The sequence below is a fragment of the Triturus cristatus genome, chromosome 5_1 (assembly GCF_964204655.1).
Source record: "Triturus cristatus chromosome 5_1, aTriCri1.1, whole genome shotgun sequence".
Taxonomy (NCBI): domain Eukaryota; kingdom Metazoa; phylum Chordata; class Amphibia; order Caudata; family Salamandridae; genus Triturus; species Triturus cristatus.
Window position 1 is genome coordinate 396,044,682 of NC_140587.1, and position 20,279 is coordinate 396,064,960.

At 44.5% G+C, this 20,279-nt stretch overlaps 1 protein-coding gene across 1 annotated transcript in view; it reads right to left on the bottom strand.

The window, feature by feature from the left end:
- The window catches only part of DCSTAMP (dendrocyte expressed seven transmembrane protein), a 183,490-nt gene that overhangs the window by 36,307 nt on the left and 126,904 nt on the right, over positions 1-20,279 (bottom strand). Inside the window, exon 3 of the mRNA XM_085604077.1 lies at positions 6,135-6,461. Within this exon, the coding sequence (XP_085460203.1) occupies positions 6,135-6,461 (327 nt within the window). The remainder of the gene's footprint in view (positions 1-6,134; positions 6,462-20,279) is intronic.

The following is a 20,279-nucleotide window of genomic DNA, read 5'->3' on the forward strand; positions in this document are numbered from 1 at the left end:
GCCCGGGGCATGGGACGGAGACCGCCCTTTTGACCGTGTTGGATGATCTTCGTTTGCTTTCAGACAAGGGTCATCATGCCATCTTGATCCTATTAGATCTGTCTGCCGCATTCGACACGGTCAATCATAGGGTCCTCCTGGAGCGGCTGAATGGAGCGGGGGTGACGGGTCTGGCTCTGAAATGGTTCCAGTCATATCTTTCGGATAGAAGCCAGGCCGTAGCTCTCCCCCCCTTTCAGTCCAAATTCACTAAAAGTTAGCATGGTGTACCGCAGGGGTCTGTAATAAGCCCCATCCTGTTCAATGTTTACATGCGTCCTCTGGTGGATATTATAAAATCCTACGGCATAGGTTTAGTAAACTATGCAGACGACACCCAGTTGATTTTATCACTGGAGGGTGAGCAGTTGTCCTTCCTGGAGAATTTTCACGCATGTATGCAGAATGTGGCTTGTTGGTTAAGATCTAACTCACTGCAATTCAATACAGACAAAACTGAAATTCTTTGTACTTTGGGCGGGAAAGTCTCCCCCTCCCTCCCGGTCAATTTCTGGCCTCTTCCTGCAGATCCCCCACTACAACCTGTTGGGGCAATCCGCAACTTGGGAGTTATATTTAATGAAAAGCTGTCCTTGGAGTCACATGTTAATAAGACTCTGGGGACTTGTTTCTCTCTTGCAAGATATTTGAGGAAGATTCTCCCCCTGCTACCAGTTCATGTGCGTCCCCTGATAGTCAGGAGTGTGATCCTGAGCAGATTGGACTACTGTAACTCATTGCTGTTGGAATCCCCTCGATTTCTGATCGGGAAATTGCAGCGAGTTGAGAATATGGCAGCTAAGCTGGCTCTGATGCGCCCCCGTCATTCTTCCTCCACTCAGGCCCTTGCGGAGCTACATTGGCTCCCCATAACACAGAGGATCTATTTTAAGTCCCTCTGTGTTGTGTTCAAGGCACTGCATGGTATGGGTCCCCTACCTTTGCAGATTAAATTTCGCTGGTATATACCCTCTCGTTGCCTTCGATCCTCCACGGCCTGCCAGGTGGGAGTACCTCGAATTAGAAGAGCTAGGTTTGGGGAACAAGCTTTTAGTGTCGCAGCTGCGAGACTATGGAATGCTTTGCCCCTGGAGTTGCGTCAGATAAAAGACCTTTTGGTCTTTCGTAAACAACTTAAAACCTGGCTTTTTCCAAGAATTTAATATTTTTCCATCTGAGTCCTTTATTCTTCCCCCTGGGGTTGCGGCAGCTGAATGATCTTAGGGTCTCTCGTTTACTTTTAAAACTTGGCTCTTTCCTAAAAATTTAATATCTCTATATTTGTCTCTAATTCCCTGCTTTCCCTCTTTTAGCGCCAGGATGCTCGTTGAGTTGCAGTGCGCTTTATAAGATTCTATTACATTACATTACATTACTACCAATACTTCAGGACAAAGTAAAAGCTAATACACATGCTCACAACTATCTGATCAACTTAATTAGTTCCGCTGCAATCTTATATCCATTTTCTCAATGAATTTTCTTTTTCCACGAGAGGAGACTGAGGTAGTACAGTCAGTGTAGTTACTATTGTGTTGATGCCACATCATCTTATGACGATTAGATCACCTTGAAAATAGCTTGTAGACGATTGACTCTTTTGTTTTCTGTTCAAACTCCTTCCTGTTTTTGGATGGTGCATGCACTTTTGGGAGATAGAAATTAGAGACTTTAGAGTGAGAAACCCTGCTTTTTGCTCGCTTCTAAATGAGACGGGTAAATGCAAGTTTGGCAGAGCAGGAACCCTGCCGATTACGGAGTGGTTCTCACTCTGCCGAACTCTCTATGAGGCCAGTATCCCTTTCCCTATCATACAAAGATAGAGTTCTGAATCCCAGTCATTTAAAAAGGAGTGTTCACTTTCATAGATGAAATTGTTGTGAATCAATGGAAATATGTAAAAAACACTTTCAGTTATTCAAACAATCTCTCTGAAAATTATCTGAGTGCACAGTTTTTTAAATGTAATATTAAGCTCTAAATTCTAAGCTATAAACAGGTATTTTTATAATGTATTTACAAGTGTCGAAAGCTTACATATATTGGTTTAATTATTTAGGAGATAAACGTGTTGCAACTACATGCAAACCTGGGAGACATATTCACACTTTGGAGGAAATCAAAAGAGCACACTGGTCGTAGAGCTGTAGCCTGTCTCATGCTGGCATGAAGTCTCTAGCCAACCTTGATCAATCCTAGACGCATCTTAATGTAGGAAGAGTTCTAACTCTTAGTGTGAAATCTAGTCCAGCTGACTGGAGGAGGTTGGCCTGATTCTGAAATCATTTGAACCACCATCCTAACCCTTACGGATATAGGGTTATTACCAATGGAAGCCACAGTTAAATCTAACCCTAAACTGACTACCTTTCAGATGGGACTGGTGCTACCAGTGGCAAACAACAGTGACCATACAGAATACTGTCAAAGAAATACTACTCAAGGACTTTAAGAAAGAGTCTCACAACTTCAACAGTACAGATGTTCAAGGCAAGTGATGGAGTAGGGTTTTGAGAAAATAAAACCTGCTCAGATTGAACCCTCAGTAACATACATTAACAGTGTGCTGTGAAAAATATTAATAAAAACCGCTAAAATAAGGGGAAATGCTTTTGCGCATGAGTAAACTTAATATGTGTACTAATGCATGAGAACTAGGCCATTAGTGCTTTGAATGAAAGACTAATGCTGCTTTTATGCACGTTAATAATAATTGCTAGGAATAATATGGTTTGTGCATGGGTTAGTGCAATGCTGGGATGTTGCACATTTCCTACTTTCCTGCATGTCAGTTTGGGGTTAATATTTAATGGAAAAAAAAGATGATTCTGTAAAAGATAGAAGAGAACACAGAAGCTGTGAGTGCACTTGTGTCCTTGTATGACTGCCAAACTTCAGAAAAACAAACTCGATAAGCAAGTGGAAGCGATAATACTTCCTCATGAGATGGCAGAGGCAAACAGAGAAAGCGTGAAAGACTGGACACAGTTGATACATATAATACACTCCAGGAAATATGTGCTATGATTGTGTTCAATATTGTTTCCTGGGTAGAATCTGTAGTAACGCTGAATGTTCAAGATAATGGGACGTTTAATTAAGCGGTCATGATGAAAGTGGTGTGATAGAACACCCCGTCCTTAGCCAATGAGAGATGGAGAATCGTTCTACTTTGAAACATATGTGGGTTGAATATTTAGGTTTAAGGGTATAATTGAGGTGCCCCGGTGGGTGTGGTTAGGTTCGGTTTGGCTGGTGTTAGCTAGCGGGATGTCGTCGCTGGCGTCGGTTTGCTGTTTTCCAGATAGAGGCCTACTTGTTTCCTGATTCCTGACTTAATCTATTGCCACTCGACTCTTCTCGAGGGCCTTGCTGCCCTTTATGGCCAAAGGGGTAGATTTCCCTGTTCCCTACTTAGGTTAGTATAGATGATATTCTGTTACTGCATAATCATTTGCAAATGTATTTGTCTCTGAAACTTTTCTCTCTTCGCCTTTCAACTCCTTCAATGCATTGATTATTTGGTATGAGTTTGTTTCCCTCCATTGCATATATATGTTCTCCATGACTATTCATGACTTGCATTGTGTGACAGTACTTGATGAACATTTATTTCATATTATTACGATAAATATAATAAATTAAACATACTGAGTCTGTTATTATGTAGTAGAATTGAATGAGTACGTAATTATCACCATCAACTCTTCAACTTTGGGTTCATCACCACAATTATATGAAGAGAAATGCAGGTTCAATAGTGTTCGTGGTAAGATAGGTATAAACTTACATCACACTGAACTCCACCATGAAGGGATTAGTTGGGTAGTGTAAATGGTCCTGAGTTTATGAAAAATTATCAATCCCTGATCGCTGGATCACAAGTGGATATAAAAAATCTGTCCTCTAATCAGCATGGTTAGAACATTCAACCTCGTCAAGAGTATGAAGCGTTATATGAGTACCATAGTTTAGGTAATTGTCACATCTGTTATTTATAATGCTTGGAAACAACAGAAGTGCTGTATGAACACTACCGTGGCAGGGTTTTCCCCTAACCTTTTGCCTTCGGCCATTCTGACTTCATTTTGCTGGCTTTAGGATTCTGCACACTTTGCCACTGCTAACCAGTGCTAAAGTGCTTGTGCTCTCTCTAAAACATGGTAGAATGCTTATACCCAACTGGCATATCTAATTTAACTAAGTAATGTGGCACTACTTGTGCCCAGGGCCTGTAAATTAAATGCTACCAGTGGGCCTGCAGCCTTGATTATGCCACCCTCTTAAATAGCCCTATAAATATGTTTCAGACCTGCCACTGCAGCCTGTATGTGCAGTTTTACACTGTAATTTGGACCTGTAAAATAATCCTTTTGCCAAGCCCAAACCTTTCATTTGAATACATATGTCAACCCTATGGTAGGCCCTGACAGCCCAGAGGACAGGGCCCAATGTATTTAAAAATTAGGACATGTACTTTTCAGTTTTACATGTCATGGTAGTGAAAATCTCTTACATTCATTTTTCACTACAGCAAGCCCTACCTTTCCCATAGGATAACATTTGAATTACCTTACTACATTTTATAAGAGTAATTTCCAAAAAGGAACAGGCAACTCCTTAACCCCTTCAGTGCCCGCCCCTTTCCCCGCCCTGTGCCGGCGCTTTCATTAGCGGGCGGGGTTTATGACGAGCTGGTCTCGTCATGGGCACAGCGCAACCGCGGCCCATGACGGGACCAGCTCGTCATAGGCATTGAAGAGGTTAATGTCTGGTGTCTCAGGAATAGCAATTTAAAAGCCTAACTTAGGGTGAAGTCAGATTTTAAATTACAATCCTGAAAATGACACTTTTAGAAATTTGGCATTTTGTGCCGTAGACATTTGGTGCCTTCGGTTGATCTCTGGGTCACATGACTGGGTGTGGGCGACAGTTGAGCTTTGTGTATTCCTCCTAGACAGCCACACCCAATGGGGATATACGGTGTGACTAGATGGGCCATCACTGGCAGGATGGGAGGGGGTTGTTGGGCCCAACCCCATTTACACCTGAGCAGGCTGTTTTCTGTCTCCACACATAGGGCTGCAAACCCAGTGTAGTTAGTCTGGAGCTAGGGCCAGGAAGGCAGGGCTTATGTGCACTTCAAAGGCATGCTTCTAGAAGCTTCACCTCACTTCAAAGTCTCAACTGTGTTTAGATACTGGACCTCAGACACCACCATTTCAGTCCACAGTCCCTTGCATCCCTCATCGATGGCAGCCTCGAAAAAAGACTGCATTGCAGCCTCACAGCGCTTTGAAATTGACACATCTCCCCAACTGCATGCCACACCATGAACACCGGACTTTGCATTACAATCCCCATAGACGGGATCATACATGATGACGCAGGCCCTTGCATCACAGCCGAACTGCATCTTGGAACTGATGCATTACTTCGGCTGCGCAATGCATAATTGATGCGAATCCATCCAAAGTTCTGCAAACCAGGATTTAAGGTACTTTGTTCAGCAGGCCTAACTGGGTCCCTGTAGCCAGCCCATGCTCCATCGTGGTCGCCCTGAACTTGTGACTTTGTCCCGGTCCAGCGCAACCAGATATTCAGAGATGGTGCATTGTGCTCTTTGGTGCCTATTTCACTAAAATCTCTATAATTATATACCTTTGGTTCTACTGATTGGATGTTTGTCATTTTGGTCTTGTTTTATTTATTAAAATAAGTTTACTTTTTCTAAATTGACGTGGGATCCTTTTTGTGTGGTGCAATCACTCTATAGCTGTTTGAATTGTTGCACAAATACCTTACACATTGCCTCTAGGTTAAGCCTGACAGCTCTGTGCCCAGCTACTAGAGAGTTGAGCACAGGTGAATTTAGGGTTGACTTGTGGCTCACCTTGACAAGGATTGTGGTTGCTTTTTGACCAGGGCTCTATCAACGACCCAGTTTCTCACAAACACTATGTGAAAATCCATCATCATTATTATTATTATTAGTAGTAGTAGTAGTAGTAGTAGCAGTAGCATTATTAGTATTATGTAAATCCAACATTACAATGCAATGAAATATGTAATATGTAAATAAATTGATAACTTACAGTCTTCACTACCTGGCTTATGTCTGTCCTCACATTTTGGGATCTCGTTTTTTTTCTTTTCTTCAGTAGTTTTGTGTGTAGGTACACAAGACGTTCCTTTTCCTTAGTGGGATAGAATGATGCCAAAACCAGTAGCTTTATTTGTGTCAGAGTAGCAGAAAATAGTCCAAGTATTAATAGAACAATGATAATGATGCTGAGAGGAACCCAGGTATTGGAGAGTGAAAGTTCAGGCTTTGGTACGCACTTATGTTCAAGGAGATGGATTTCAAAGGAACTCTCATATCTGTTGTAATGCTTCAAATTAGGATCCACAAGAATTCCCTTCTGCAAAAAAATGGAAAGTTCTATGAAGCATCAATATTTGACGAATAATACATGGCATTAAGTTCTTTAAAGATAGCACTCTGCAAAGCGAAGTACTACTACTTTCTGTTTTTAAGCTAAAACCTCTAATTATGACTGATATATTTTTAGAATATGAGTAAAAACACTATCGGATCATTTTCTGAGAAATGGAAATAACCATTGATGAATGGAAAATTATGATGAACTGCTTCAGTGATTCGCTCATTGCAAAGAAACTATCTGTGGGCCTTTTGGACACTCACAATATGATCTAGCTTACACCTACCAGACATAGAAAGGAGGTACATTCTTTATACTTTTTCAGTTTTCTGGGTGTAAAATAGGAGAATATTTCTGATGTACCAAATAGAAGGGTGGCTGCCCAAAGGGAATTGGATGGGCAAAGTTTAACAGTAGTGAACACTGAAGAAATGGTGGCTCTGCTACAGCTTTTTCCCAGGAAACCAAATTGTAGTGAATGGCCTCACATATTCCCTAAAGTTTCATAACTAGGTATTGACCGTGTTAGACCTGTCAGCCTTAGGGTGGTCTTCCCTTAAACTTTTTGCTGATCTCCTTTTTGTTGGCCTTAGGACTCAGCACACTTTGCCACTGTTTACCAGTGCTAAAGTGCTTGTGCTCTCTCCTTTAAACATGGTTAAATTGGCTTACACCCAATTGGCACATTTAGTTTATTTGTAAGTCCCTAATAAAGTGGTACTACATGTACCCAGGGCCTGTAAATTAAATGCTGCTAGTGGGCCTGCATCACTTATTGTGCCACTCACTTCAGCAGCCTTTTAAACATGTCCGAGGCCTGCCATTGCAGCCTGTGTGTACAGTTTAAACTGCCATTTCAACGTGGCAAAATATATATTTTGCTAGGCCTAAACCATGTAGGTCACCCCTAGGGTAGGCTCTATGTTGCCCATAGGGAGGGGTGCAGTGCGTTTAAACAGTTGGGCGTGTACGTGTAACTTTAAGATATCCTAGTAGTGATAAACCCTTACATTTGTTTTGCCACTACTGCAAGGCCTCCCTCTCCCAGAGGATAACATTGGATTAATTTATTACATCTAATATGTGATAACTTTCAATTGGGAGCAAGTAGGAATGTTGAGTTTGGTATCTAAAGAATTGTAATTTAAAACCCTCTTTAATGGTAAAGTTGGGTTTTATGGTGCAATTCTGAAAATTTTAGAAAGTTGGCATTTTCTCATCCTAACAATTTGGTGCCTGCAGTCTCTATCCTGGGTCACATGACTAGGTGCAGCTGGTAGCTGGTCTTTGTGTAGTGGCCTGAGACAGTGAAACAAAGGAGCAATGGGTGTTGGCATGCTGGGCCACCCCTGACTTGATGAGGTGGAGAAGCTCTCACCTACCACAGTTGCATATCACAAAGGCTCTGTCGAGCACACTCAGAAAGGGTTTGACACTAGTCTTTTGTGACCCCAGACAAAACTGGGGCCAGGGCAGGCAGGCAGGAGTCTCCAAACACCTTTTCTCATACTTCAAAGTGGGCACCAGGTATAAATACTGGACCCTCAAACCCAACTCTTGAGTACACCTTTGGAATGTGGAATACACAGAAGTACTGCTGTGCTGCTCTTCAAGAAGGACTGCTATTCTGTTGCCTTCCTGCCTGAGTAAGACGGACTGCTTTGTGATCCCAGGACCACCAGAGTGACTCCAAGGGCTAGTTGGCTGGTGTCCAGATGAGAGCCTCAGGGACGGAAAAGGCTCCAACCACATTAAACCCAGTCCTGGACCGTTGGAAGTGGGCCAATGCTGGCCCAGCTGTGGTACTGTGAGCAGCTGCTTTTGGACAACTGAAGCACGATGCATCACCTCCGCGGTGCAAAGCATCCTCAACGCCTTATCTCGCAATGCTCTGCAACCAGGATTTAAGGTAATTTGTTCAGCAGGCCTAACCTGGTCCCTGTATCTGGCCCACACTTTATCGAGGTCAGCCTGAACTTGTGCCTTTGTCCCAGTGCGGCATAATCAGATAATCACAGTTGACGCTTTATGTTTCTAGGCACTATTTTTACTTAAAAAACTTTGAGATTGCATATCTCCAGTTCTACTAATTGGATTTTTGTTGTTTTGGTCTCAAATAATTTATTGAATTTACCTAAATTTTTCTAAATTGGTGTTGGGTTTTTCTTGGATTGTGTTTTCACTTTATTACTGTGTGAAGGGATGCGTAAGTGCTTAACACATTGCCTGACTGCTTGCGCTAAGCTATCAGAGGGGTAAGCACATGTTAATTTGAGGTTTGCTTGAGTCTTCTCCCTGACAAGGATTGTGGTTTCTGCTTGAGTATGGTTTTTACCCCCTGCCAACAAGTAACCAAATTTCCAACAGACCACTAACTTAGATCTGGCTCTGAGGCCGTGGACCCAATACCCAATACTACAAAACCAAAGAACATGGCAATTCACTTAATGAGACTATTAGATTAAGGATCATTCATTTGTGGGAAGGGTTTTACCAAATTAGTAAACTAGGGGCTTATTTACAAGCCCCTTGCGCCGCCAGTGCATCACATTTTGTGACACCGACGGCGCATTCTGCTGCCCCATATTTTCAAGGATAGAAAAGCCACCCTGCGTGACTTTTCCTGTCCTTGTAAATAAGGCCCCTTTACATGCAGTACTTTGCTTGAAATGGGCGTTCCATGGGTGGTGTTGTGGGTGTTCCCACGCAACTCCCATGGAACCTGACACATTTCCAGATTTACTAGAAATTGTAAACCTGGAAATGTGTCTGAATGCTAAGGTGTCCCTTCCTGCACATAAACAATCATTTAAAAAAATTACGTTTTACAAGTTTAATGTGTGGTAATGCAGCACACATAGAAATTGAAAAAGGGCATTTCAGATTGTTTATGTGCAGGAAGGGACTCCTTCCTGCACATAAACAATCATCCCTGTGATGCAGACATCCTTGCACCATGCTGAAAAGGTGCCTGTGTCGGCGCATGGCAGCTAATTGTGCGCCAGTGCTGAGGAGAACAAAGGGATCCATCATATCCTTGTAGATATGACGCATCTCTGTGCTTTGAAAGTGCCTAAGGGCTTGAAGTGCCACGCAGTGGCGCTTTCTTGTAAATTAGGCCCTTAGTATCTTGCTAAGTGAAAACAGTTTGAATGAGAAAACCTGAGCTCAACACTTTGAAGCAATGGTACAAAGTGATAGGATTTTCCCCAGGGAAATTCATTTTAAGCATTTGAGGAGCATCAAACCGACATTAAAGTCAAGAAATAACCCTAAAAATATTCCAAACCAGATTTTTGAAAAGGATAAATATTGTTAAAATCAGATTAATAAAACTGGTGGTATACATCTTTACATTTTTTTAAGTTGAAAAACACCAAGAAAATGCTAAGCGTTTAAGGTTACAGTTGACCAGGACATACCTGTAATATCAGGCCTAGCGCAAAGGAGCAGGTCTCAGATAGGACATGCAAACCAAACCAGAAATTGATTTCCATTCTGATTTAGGGAGCTTTTTATAGTTTGGTGGATAGCCGAAAAAAACTGGTGTTTGCTCCATTTGCCCTCTTTAGAGTTTATACAAGCATATACACTCTAAAGAAGGCAGGTGAGACATCCACCAATTTTTGTGTACCCTCGTAGGGCCCTGATTATGATTAGTGTGGAGTACAATTCCGGCGAGGAATTTCACACTGCATAATTATATGGGGCCCGATTCACAGAACTAACTTAAGACAAAATCCTAAACTTACTACCATTTTGGTATTCACAGAAGGCACTTACTCATTTCGGTATTCACAGAAGTTAGGAGTCCTAACTTTAGGACTCCTAAATGCCTTCTGTGAATACCGAAAGTCTTAAAATGAGGATTTTTCTCAGTTTAGTAGTAGTAAAGTTAGGACTCCTAACTTTAGGACTCCTAAATGCCTTCTGTGAATACCGAAAGTCTTAAAATTAGGATTTTTCTCAGTTTAGTAGTAGTATAGTTAGGACTCCTAACTTTAGGACTCCTAAATGCCTTCTGTGAATACCGAAAGTCTTAAAATTAGGATTTTTCTCAATTTAGTAGTCCTAAATTTAGACTTAGGACTACTAAATTGAGAAAAATCCTAATAAATGAATGTGTCCTTAACTGGTGCTCATGAAAAGTGCTGGTGTTGATAATTAACTGGCGGCGCTGAGCACCGCAAACCACTGGCTGAAATTAAGCACTGTATAGTATAGCGATCCTGTTAATCAGCTGCTTTCATCTGCTTTCATCTAGCTCACCGCATTTGGAGTGCTCTTTGCTGCACATACACGCATGCATGTATGAATGAGAGCTGGAATGGCTGAAGAGAGAGTGCACTGGGAACAGACTTAGCCAGGGAGAGAAGCTTCTAGAAACTGCTGCAGAGACTCCCAGTCTTGGAGCAGTGGGTGTGTCTGCGAGCACTAAGGAGCTTCGGGTTAGGGGTTGTGACTGTATTCACTGGTGTGGCTCGTGTTTGGGGAAAACACTAAATGCAACTGATTGTGCACATGAAGTGAGGCTTCGCTATAAGTGCAGGGGGGCTGCTGAGTGGGGAAGCCTGCCGATGATCACTGGGCAAGGGTTCTCTAAAGTAAATAAATGGACATCTCAGTTCTTTAATGGGCCTGTTGTCAATCATCCTTAGTACTCAGGGGCTCATTATGATGGTGGTCGGACATCAGTCCGCCCACCACCATAATGGTGATGGGACCGTCCGGCAGACGTGGGGCGGTCCCACCGGCCCAATGAGGATGCGCCCACCATACTGGCAGGCGCATCCTGGCCTTTTACCATTGTGGACAGTGCTGCTGGCTGCAGCACCTTCCGCAAAGGTAAAAGGGCAGGCCCAGCATTTCCCTGCACCAAGGCCACTTGGTGCATGGAACTGCAGGGGGGCACCATGGGTACCTACCAAGTGCACCGTCCAAACCCCCCGGGGGCTGCAACGGCCCCCAAAGCTAATCCCCGCCAGCCTTTCCAAGGCGACATCACCGCCATGGAAAGGCCTTTAAACCACTCACATCCTAATATGGCAGGCACCGCCATCATATCAGTGGCCCAGTTCCACCCAGCTGGCAATCGTAACGATTGCTGACCGGCAGAAAATGTGGCGGACGGACTTTGCATATGCCGCAATTCCCACCACCATCATAATATGGCGGGGGTATTTCATATTAGGATGGCATAACGATTGCCACCGCCACCTACACAGACCCACCCAGACATCTCCCACACCCATTTACATACCCACTGAGGCAGTCATGTACCCACTCACTGACCTACATAAGCATTCACATATCTACCCATAGGCCCAAGCAGGCACTCACAGACCCACTCACATACCCACATAGGCACTCACACACCCACTCACAGACCCACACAGGCGCTCACAAACTCTGTCATGGACCCACACAAACACTCACAAACCAACTCCCACACCTACACAGACACTCAGACAACCCACTCAAAGTCATATTCAACACTCACACAGACACTCACAAACCCACTCACAGATCCACACAGGCAATCACACTAGCATGCTCACACAAACACTCACATATCTACTCACAGACCAATACCAGAACTTACACACCCACTCACAGACCTACACAAACACTCACACATCTACTCACAGACCTACACAGACACTTACACACCTACTTATATACCCATATTGTCACTCAAACACCCACTCACAGACCCACACAGAGACTCACTCACACACCCACTCATAGAACTATATGGGCACTCACACACCCACTCACATACCCAAGCAGGCACTCACAGAACCACTCACATACCCATGTAGGCACTCCATACCCAGTCACAGACCCACACAGACACTCACATACCTACTCACGCTCACACAGTCACTCAGATACCCACTCAAAGACCTACTCAGACACTCACACACCACTCACAGACTAACACATACACTCAGACACTCACTAAAATACTCACACAGGCACTCACATACCCAATCACAGACCAACACAGGAACTCACACACCCACTGACAGACCTACACAGACACTCACACACCCACTCCCAGACCTACACAGATACTTATACACCTATTTACATACCCATAATGTCACTCTCACACCACTCACAGACCCACACAGACACTAACATACCCACTCACAGACCCACACACTTACACACCCATTTACAGACCCACTCACCTATCCAGTGACAGACAGACACAGGAACTCACACAGACACTCACATGCCCACCCACTCACAGATCCACACAGGTACTCATACAGCGACACAGATCTCCACAGGATCTCACACCTCCATTCACAGATCCACACAGGCACTCACACAGCCACTAGCAAACTCACAAAGGCACTCACACATCTACTCACAGACCAACACTAGAGCTCACACATCCACTCACAGACCTACACAGACACTCACACATCTACTCACAGACCTACACAGACAATTACAAACCTACTTACATACCCATAATGTCACTCACACACTGATTCACAGACCCACACAGAGACTCACTGACCCACTCAGACACTCACACACCCACTCATAGAACTATACAGGCACTCACACACCCATTCACATACCAAGGCAGGCACTCACAGAACCCCTCACATACCCATGTAGGTACTCTACACCCAGTCACAGACCCACACAGACACTCACATACCCACTCACACAGTTACTCAGATACCCACCCAAAGACCCAGTCAGACACTCACATACCACTCATAGACTACACAGACACTCACTAAAATACTCACACAGGCACTCACAGACCCACTCACAGACCAATACAGGAACTCACACACCCATTGACAGACCTACACAGACACTCACAAACCCACTCACAGACCTACACATATACTTACACACCTACTTACATATCCATAACGTCACTCACACACTACTCGCAGACCCATACAGGCACTTACATCCCTACTCATAGACCCACACAGACACTCACATGCCCACTCATTGACCCACACAGACACTCACATACCCACTCACAGACCCACACACTTACACACCCATTCACAGACCCACTCACCTACCCCGTGACAGACACACACAGGAACTCACATAGACACTCACATACCCACTCACAGATCCACACAGGTACTCATACAGCCACTCACAGACTCATACAGTCACTAACACACCCACTCACATACCCGCACAGGATCTCACACATCCACTCACAGACACACACAGACACTCACACATCTACTCACAGACCCAGGCATTGACACACCCATTCACAGACTCATGCAATAACTCTTGGATCCACTGACATACCCATGTAGGCACTCACACACCCACCCACTAGCCCACATAGGCACTCAGACACACACTCACAGACCCACACAGGCACTCACAGACCAATTCCTCCACTCACACATCCACTCACAAACCTATGCAGGCCTCTGATAGAGACACTCATACCAATGATGGTACTTACACATCTACTCACAGACCCATTCATCCATTTACACACCCACTTACAGGACCACACAGGCACTCACATGTGTGAGTGAGTGGCTGTATGGGTGGGTGAGTAGGTGTGTAAGTGGCTCCATGGGTGGCTATATTAGTGAGTGACTGACTGTACAAGTGGCTGTATGGGTGAGTGAGCGGCTGTTTGAGTGGGTGTTTGGTGAAGTGAGTTTGTGTGTGAGTGACTCTATTGGAGAGTTAGTGTTTATGTGAGTGGCTGTATGGGTGAGTGAATGGGTGTGGGTGTGTGAGTGATTGGATGAATGAGTGAATGGTTATGTAAGTGGTTGTGTGGGTTTGTGAGTAGCTATATGGATGAATAAGTGGGTGTCTGAGTAGCTGTATGGATGAGTATTTGGGTGTGTGGATGAGTATGTGCCGTGTGGGTGAATGAGCAGTTGTGTGAGTAGCTGTATGGTTGTGAGTGGTTGAGTGAGTGGCTGCATGAGCAAGTGAGTGAGTGGGTGTGTGAGTGGCTCTATGGATGAGTGAGCAGGTATATGATTAGTTGTATGGGTATGTGAGTGGTTGTGTGAGTGTGTGAGTGGGCATATGAGAGGTTGTATGGGAGTGTGAGTGGGTGTATGAGTGGTTCTGTGATGATGTCATCAGTGATATCACTGACCATGTCATGAGTGATGTAATATATGAGGTCATAAGCAATGCATTGCGGGGTGTAAGTTATAGTTAGCTCTAATAACTATAACTGCTGAATTTCTAGGGTTTTGTGCATGTGAAATCTGAGCCTAACTATAACATCCCTGTAACCTTTGTTTTTTTTCAGTGATTACACACACACACACACACTCACACACACTTCGAATACAGGTACATTTATGGTCTTTTTTATTTAAGGTACAGAGAAACTCACCACAGAACACAACAGGAGAGAGAGAGAATCAAATGCGGGAAAGGGGACCCTCTGGGTATAGAGTCTGTTTAGTGGAAGTAATACAAACCGATACCCTATAGTGTGACAGTACAATGTAGTGTATTAGTGATAAGAATGTTCTTTCCCATTTCAAAAAGAAGAACGAAGGAAGCAGGGAGATTCTCCAGCTCAGAATTTCAGTACTCAAAGAACAGCTTGATGTTTCTTGCTCTCTTGTCACCTCATTCCCCTTTCCCTCCTGGGGCTGCAGGCTTGGCCGAGTTCATACTTCATTGAAGCTACTGGTTTTGGGCAGGAGTTGGGAACTAGCATCTGGACTTGTCTCGCCTCTGCAGGAAATCCGGTTAGTGTATAACAGACCAGGGTCATCTGGGTGGAAAGTTTACCTTTGGGCATAGAAACTTTGTGGAGGAAAAAGTGGTCATCAAAGAGTCATTGGCGGGGCAAGCTGCAAGCTGAATCCAAAGCAGAGATCGATGCCGGGGGTTCCTGGTGTGAATTATCAATGAAAGTGGAAAAGTTCAGAGCGAGCAACGTCCGGAGTCTGTGCACAGGTAGGACTTGACGGCGAACAGCTTCGGCTCAGTGTCGGTCTCAGTGTAGCCTTCTCCGTTCGGACTGAAATCCTTTTCTGGAAGTCAAATCTCCTTCAGCAAGGCAAAACAGCAAGCTGAGGCTGACCAGTGATTCAATGGCGATCCTTGTCTCAGTGGTTTCTCCAGAAAGAAAGCTGACAAAAAGATTCTCAGTCCCACTTCTTGCAGTTTGGGGGATAGCTGGAGTATACTCTAACACCAGCCAAGGGCCCAGGACCTGGGCGGCGCTCCTGGGGGTTAGGACTCACTCCAGCAGAGGCCAGCAGCAGGTTCCATGGCAAGTCCAGTTGGAAATGATCAGCTAGGCAGTTTTAGGGAGAGAGTTATCTGGAAGCTGTTGTGTCTCTGTAGCACATACAAGAGCTCAGCCAACTGATCCTAAGAGTCACTTCTAGGGTTTCAAGGCAAACAACAGGACATGTCCTGCTTTAGGATCTTCAGATATCAGTGTCCTTCCTTTCGTTCCTCACAGGTTTCAGAATGTTCTGAGGGGCAGTGTGTGAGGTCCTCTTTCATGCCTGGTGCCTGCTTGTGGGTGGAGGGAAAGCGTTTGTTCGCCCCTAAACTAGTTATGAGCAGTTCCTCCCCTCCAACTGGTTTGGTGCCAGCCTGACTAGAGAGACAAAGGGGAAGCAGGCCTAGGTATGAGCTTTATCGACGAGTGACAAGGGAGGCATCCTTTGAAGCTCAGGAAGGGCTGGGCCCAGCCCCAGGCCATCCTGGTCAAGGGAGAAAAACACCACTCCATAATTTGTCCATTGTCTGGAGCAATACACATCTCGTTACTGGGGATCCATTAGGTTCCAGGTGACAGCTGGACACTGGTAGGAAAGCCTTTCAGTTTCAGACAGGAAAATTGCAACTTTCCAAAATAGTAATATAAAATATGGCTTGACTTAATCCTTTGCTCTGTGTGTCTGTTATTTTCATAAAAATTGCGGTAATGAATGTTTGTTGTACAACAAACTTTCAGGAACATGCAAAACAGAATAAACAAAACAATTTTTTTTACCACATATTGGCATTTTTCAAAGAGGTAGCCGATTTTTCCTATTTTTTGTGCTTTCAACCTACTTTTAGTTTGTGGTGGAAACTATGTGAAACCCATTGGTGATCCAGGAAAGCTATATAGTTCTGAAAGTAGAAAAAATTATGTATATCAACAAGTGGTCATATTTCTCAAGGTTTTCCCAAAGAAACAAACTGTTGAAATAAAGAAATACAACCATTTGTGACAATGTTTGCATCTGTATCTTTTGTCACGATGGCAGATTTACAAAAGCAATGTAACATTATGTTCACTAGAACCTTTTGGTTGTGGGGATATATAGGGTTTGTAGTCCTCCAAGAACCCAAGGTACCCAGGGCCAACAACTGAGCTGCACCGAACAATTGATTTCATTGTGTAAGGAATATAGACTAATTCATATTGTGAAACATGTAGAGCGAAAATTAGGTATCAAGGTAACCTATGTATTTGTGAAATGGGCAGATGACATGGATTTAAGAAGGAGTGGTTATTTGTACATCTCTGAATTTGTGGGTACCCGTACGAGCATATGATTTAAAGGGCATTTTTCAAAATGTCTTCTTTCTAACAACCTGGCATGCATTTGGAAGACACAAATGCAGCAAAATCTACTTGGTAATGAGAAATATCCTACTATTCTATGTTTTCACATTCCTTCTAATAAAAATGGTACCTCACTTGTGTGGGTAGGCCCAATGCCTGCGACAGGTAACAGCCCAAAACACAACATGGATGCATCATATTTTTCCACTCAATATGAACCTGTTTTTTGGAAAGTGGGTAGCTGTGGATTTTGGGCCCTAGCTCATCCGGCACCTGAGGAAATCTAGCAAACCTGTACATTTTTGAAAATTAGACACCTAGGGGAATCCTGGGGTGACTTGTGTGGCTCTCACCATGTTGTTTTACCCAGCATCACTGTCAAATCACAAACTTTGACCAAATAAAACAAATTTTCCTCACATTTCCGTGATGGAAAGTTCTGAAATCTGTCAGAGGCCACAAACTTCTTTCCACCCAGCATTCCCAAAACTCATCTGATAAAAATGGTATCTCACTTCTGTGGGTAGGCCTAGTGCCAGCGACAGAAATTGGTCCAAAACATAATATGGATACATCACATTTTTAAAACGCAAAACTGACCCGCTTTACGGAAAGTGGATAGCTATGGATTTTTGGCCCTAGCTCAGCTGGTACATTGGGAAACCTAGCAAACCTGTAAAAAAATGTAAACTAGGCACCTAGGTAAATACAGGATGGGGTGACTTGGATGGCTCTCACCACACAGTTTTACTCAGAAACCCTGGAAACCTCAAACTTCGACAAAAAAAACACATTTTCCTCAAATTTCTGTGATGGAAACTTCTGGAATCTGCGGGAGCCACCAACATCTTTCCACCCAGCATTCCCCTAAGTCTTCTGATAAAAATAGGACCTTACTTGTGTGGCTAGGCCTGGAGCCCGCAACAGGAAATGGCCATGTCGAAATAGCAGCTTTAAACCTGTACATGCAGGCTGCAATGGCAGGCCTAGAGTCATGTTTTACAGGGCTGCTTTAGTGGGTGGCAAACATCCCATAAGTAGCTTTTACTTTACTGGCCCTTGGTGCATGTAGTACCATATACTAGGGACTTACAGGTAGATTAAATGTGCCAGTTAAGCGTAATGGCAATTGTGCCATGTTTAGAAGTAAGAGCACAAGCACTTTACCAGTGGTTAACAGGAGTAATGTGTTCAGACCAGTGGCGTAGCTGGAGCTTTTGCTGCCCGGGCGGTACCTGACTTCGCCGCCCGGGCCGGTACCTGAGTTTGCCGCCCAGTGACGGCTGGTGCATGTAAGAGCGGGGTGGGGGAGTCAACAGACGAAGACAAGGGAAAATAACATTAAAAAAAGAAAACCCACTCACCTTGCGTCTCACCGAAATTGCTCACCTCATGTGAATTGCCGCTGTCCCAAAAAAAGAGCTGCCCTCAAAAAAGGGCCACTCGGGGCAGACCGCACCCTACCCCCCTCCTAACTAAGCCACTGGTTCAGAGTCCTATGGCCAAGAAAAACAATTTCAGTAAAAGAAGGCACAAATCTGGGGTGAATGCCGCACAAAAAATGATCATTTCCAACAACTTTACCAGCCACTCGTTTATAAGCATTGTCTGTTGAAGGACAAGTGTTTTCTGCCACCGGCATAATTTGTCTCGAACGATAAAGCAGATATGTTATTATCTTGGTGCCAGGCAGTGACAGCTGACGCGCTTTAGGCGACGCCGCTGCTGACTCATGCCTTTGGGCCTTGCGTTTATCACCCAGGGAAAAGGGAAAGTAAGGGAAGAAATGCTGCAGATAGAACACGTCCTTTTTGTGGCTGACACGATTTATAAAGTTTAATTTCTTTTTTATGAGCCATAAGCACTTTATCCTCTCAGCATTTGAGAGCTCTGCCTGCCTCTGCCTAACTCCTCTTTTCTTATTGTCCTGATTTGGAGAATGGTTGCATAATTCGCATTTTTCTCTAGCCTGCTTAATGCACATGCATTTTGTTTCCAAACAAAGAATTTCGATTTGTGATTTATCGAAGTATTCATTTCAAATTGCAGATTCACTGTTGCAGTATTGCAACACACTGTAAAACGTCGTGCCTTCTTCCGGTTTGATTTGCCCCCGAGCAAGTGAGACCATGGCGAGAACCCAGCCTTCCATAGTGAGCCTGTGAAACTGGACTTACAGTATTTATAAAAGCCCCCGCTCCTGGAGGCGCCGTGCAGAGAAGCCTTGTGCCTTACATACAAAAAAAGGTATGGCTCGCACTCAGCTCAGCAGTATCAGTTTCCCTGATCGAGCTCCTTTCTTTCTCTCACAGTTCATTTTGCCGAGAAGGCCCGGTTTTCCCCAAAGAGTTAATTTGTTCGAGATGCAATTATAAAACAAACTCCGAGCATACGGGATCTGCCAGACGAGCGTTTAAAAAAGCAGGTTGACAAATGTGAGTGACAGTTTGCCTTTTCGCAGAAAAACTGAAAAAAGGCAAAGTACAGCGCGAGTCAGGAAGGTGTCACGTGAACAGCGACCGCGCCAATCTACAGACCCTCCTCCCCTCGAAACACCTGCAGGGAAGGTAAAGTGCCAGCACATACGGGTTCCAAACATGTTTATAATCTGTCTCAAAGCTGCCAGGTGAGACCTGCAACAGCAAAGCAGGGCTGCCCCGGGCCCACGCAGGGGGCCCTCCTTGGAGGGCGCCCCCCCCCTTAGTGCCACAGGATGGCACACGATGAGTCAGCCTCCCAGTGTTTGGGACCCTCGAGGGTCCCCCGTGCCCACGTCACTTCCGGGCAGGAGGGGGTGGGGGGGAGAGGTACATATACCTCTCCCGCCCACTGGTCGCCCTCTTTTCCCGCTGCCCTGACGGAACTTTCACGTGGCATTACCGTACTGGGTCGGTGATCCAACCATCGGTCATTATTGTGACGCCATATAACGCAAACCTCGCCTGTGGGTGTCAGGCGCAGTGATATAAGACCAGTTACATTACATGGGTCACACATAAATTTGAGCACAGCGGCTCTATTTCCAAGGACCAAGACAGAGCAGGTGTTTGGGGTCAGAATCATCAGGCCACGAGGCACGAGGGGCATGTCAAGGTGATTTCTTACCTGTAGGTAGCCAGTTGTTTGAGGCATGCTTTGATCCCATCTAATAGGTGCTTCTGGAGGTTCTTCCGCCCTTCACCCCTCGTTAATCGCGCAAGTAAGTTGCAAGAGGACCGGAGGTAGAA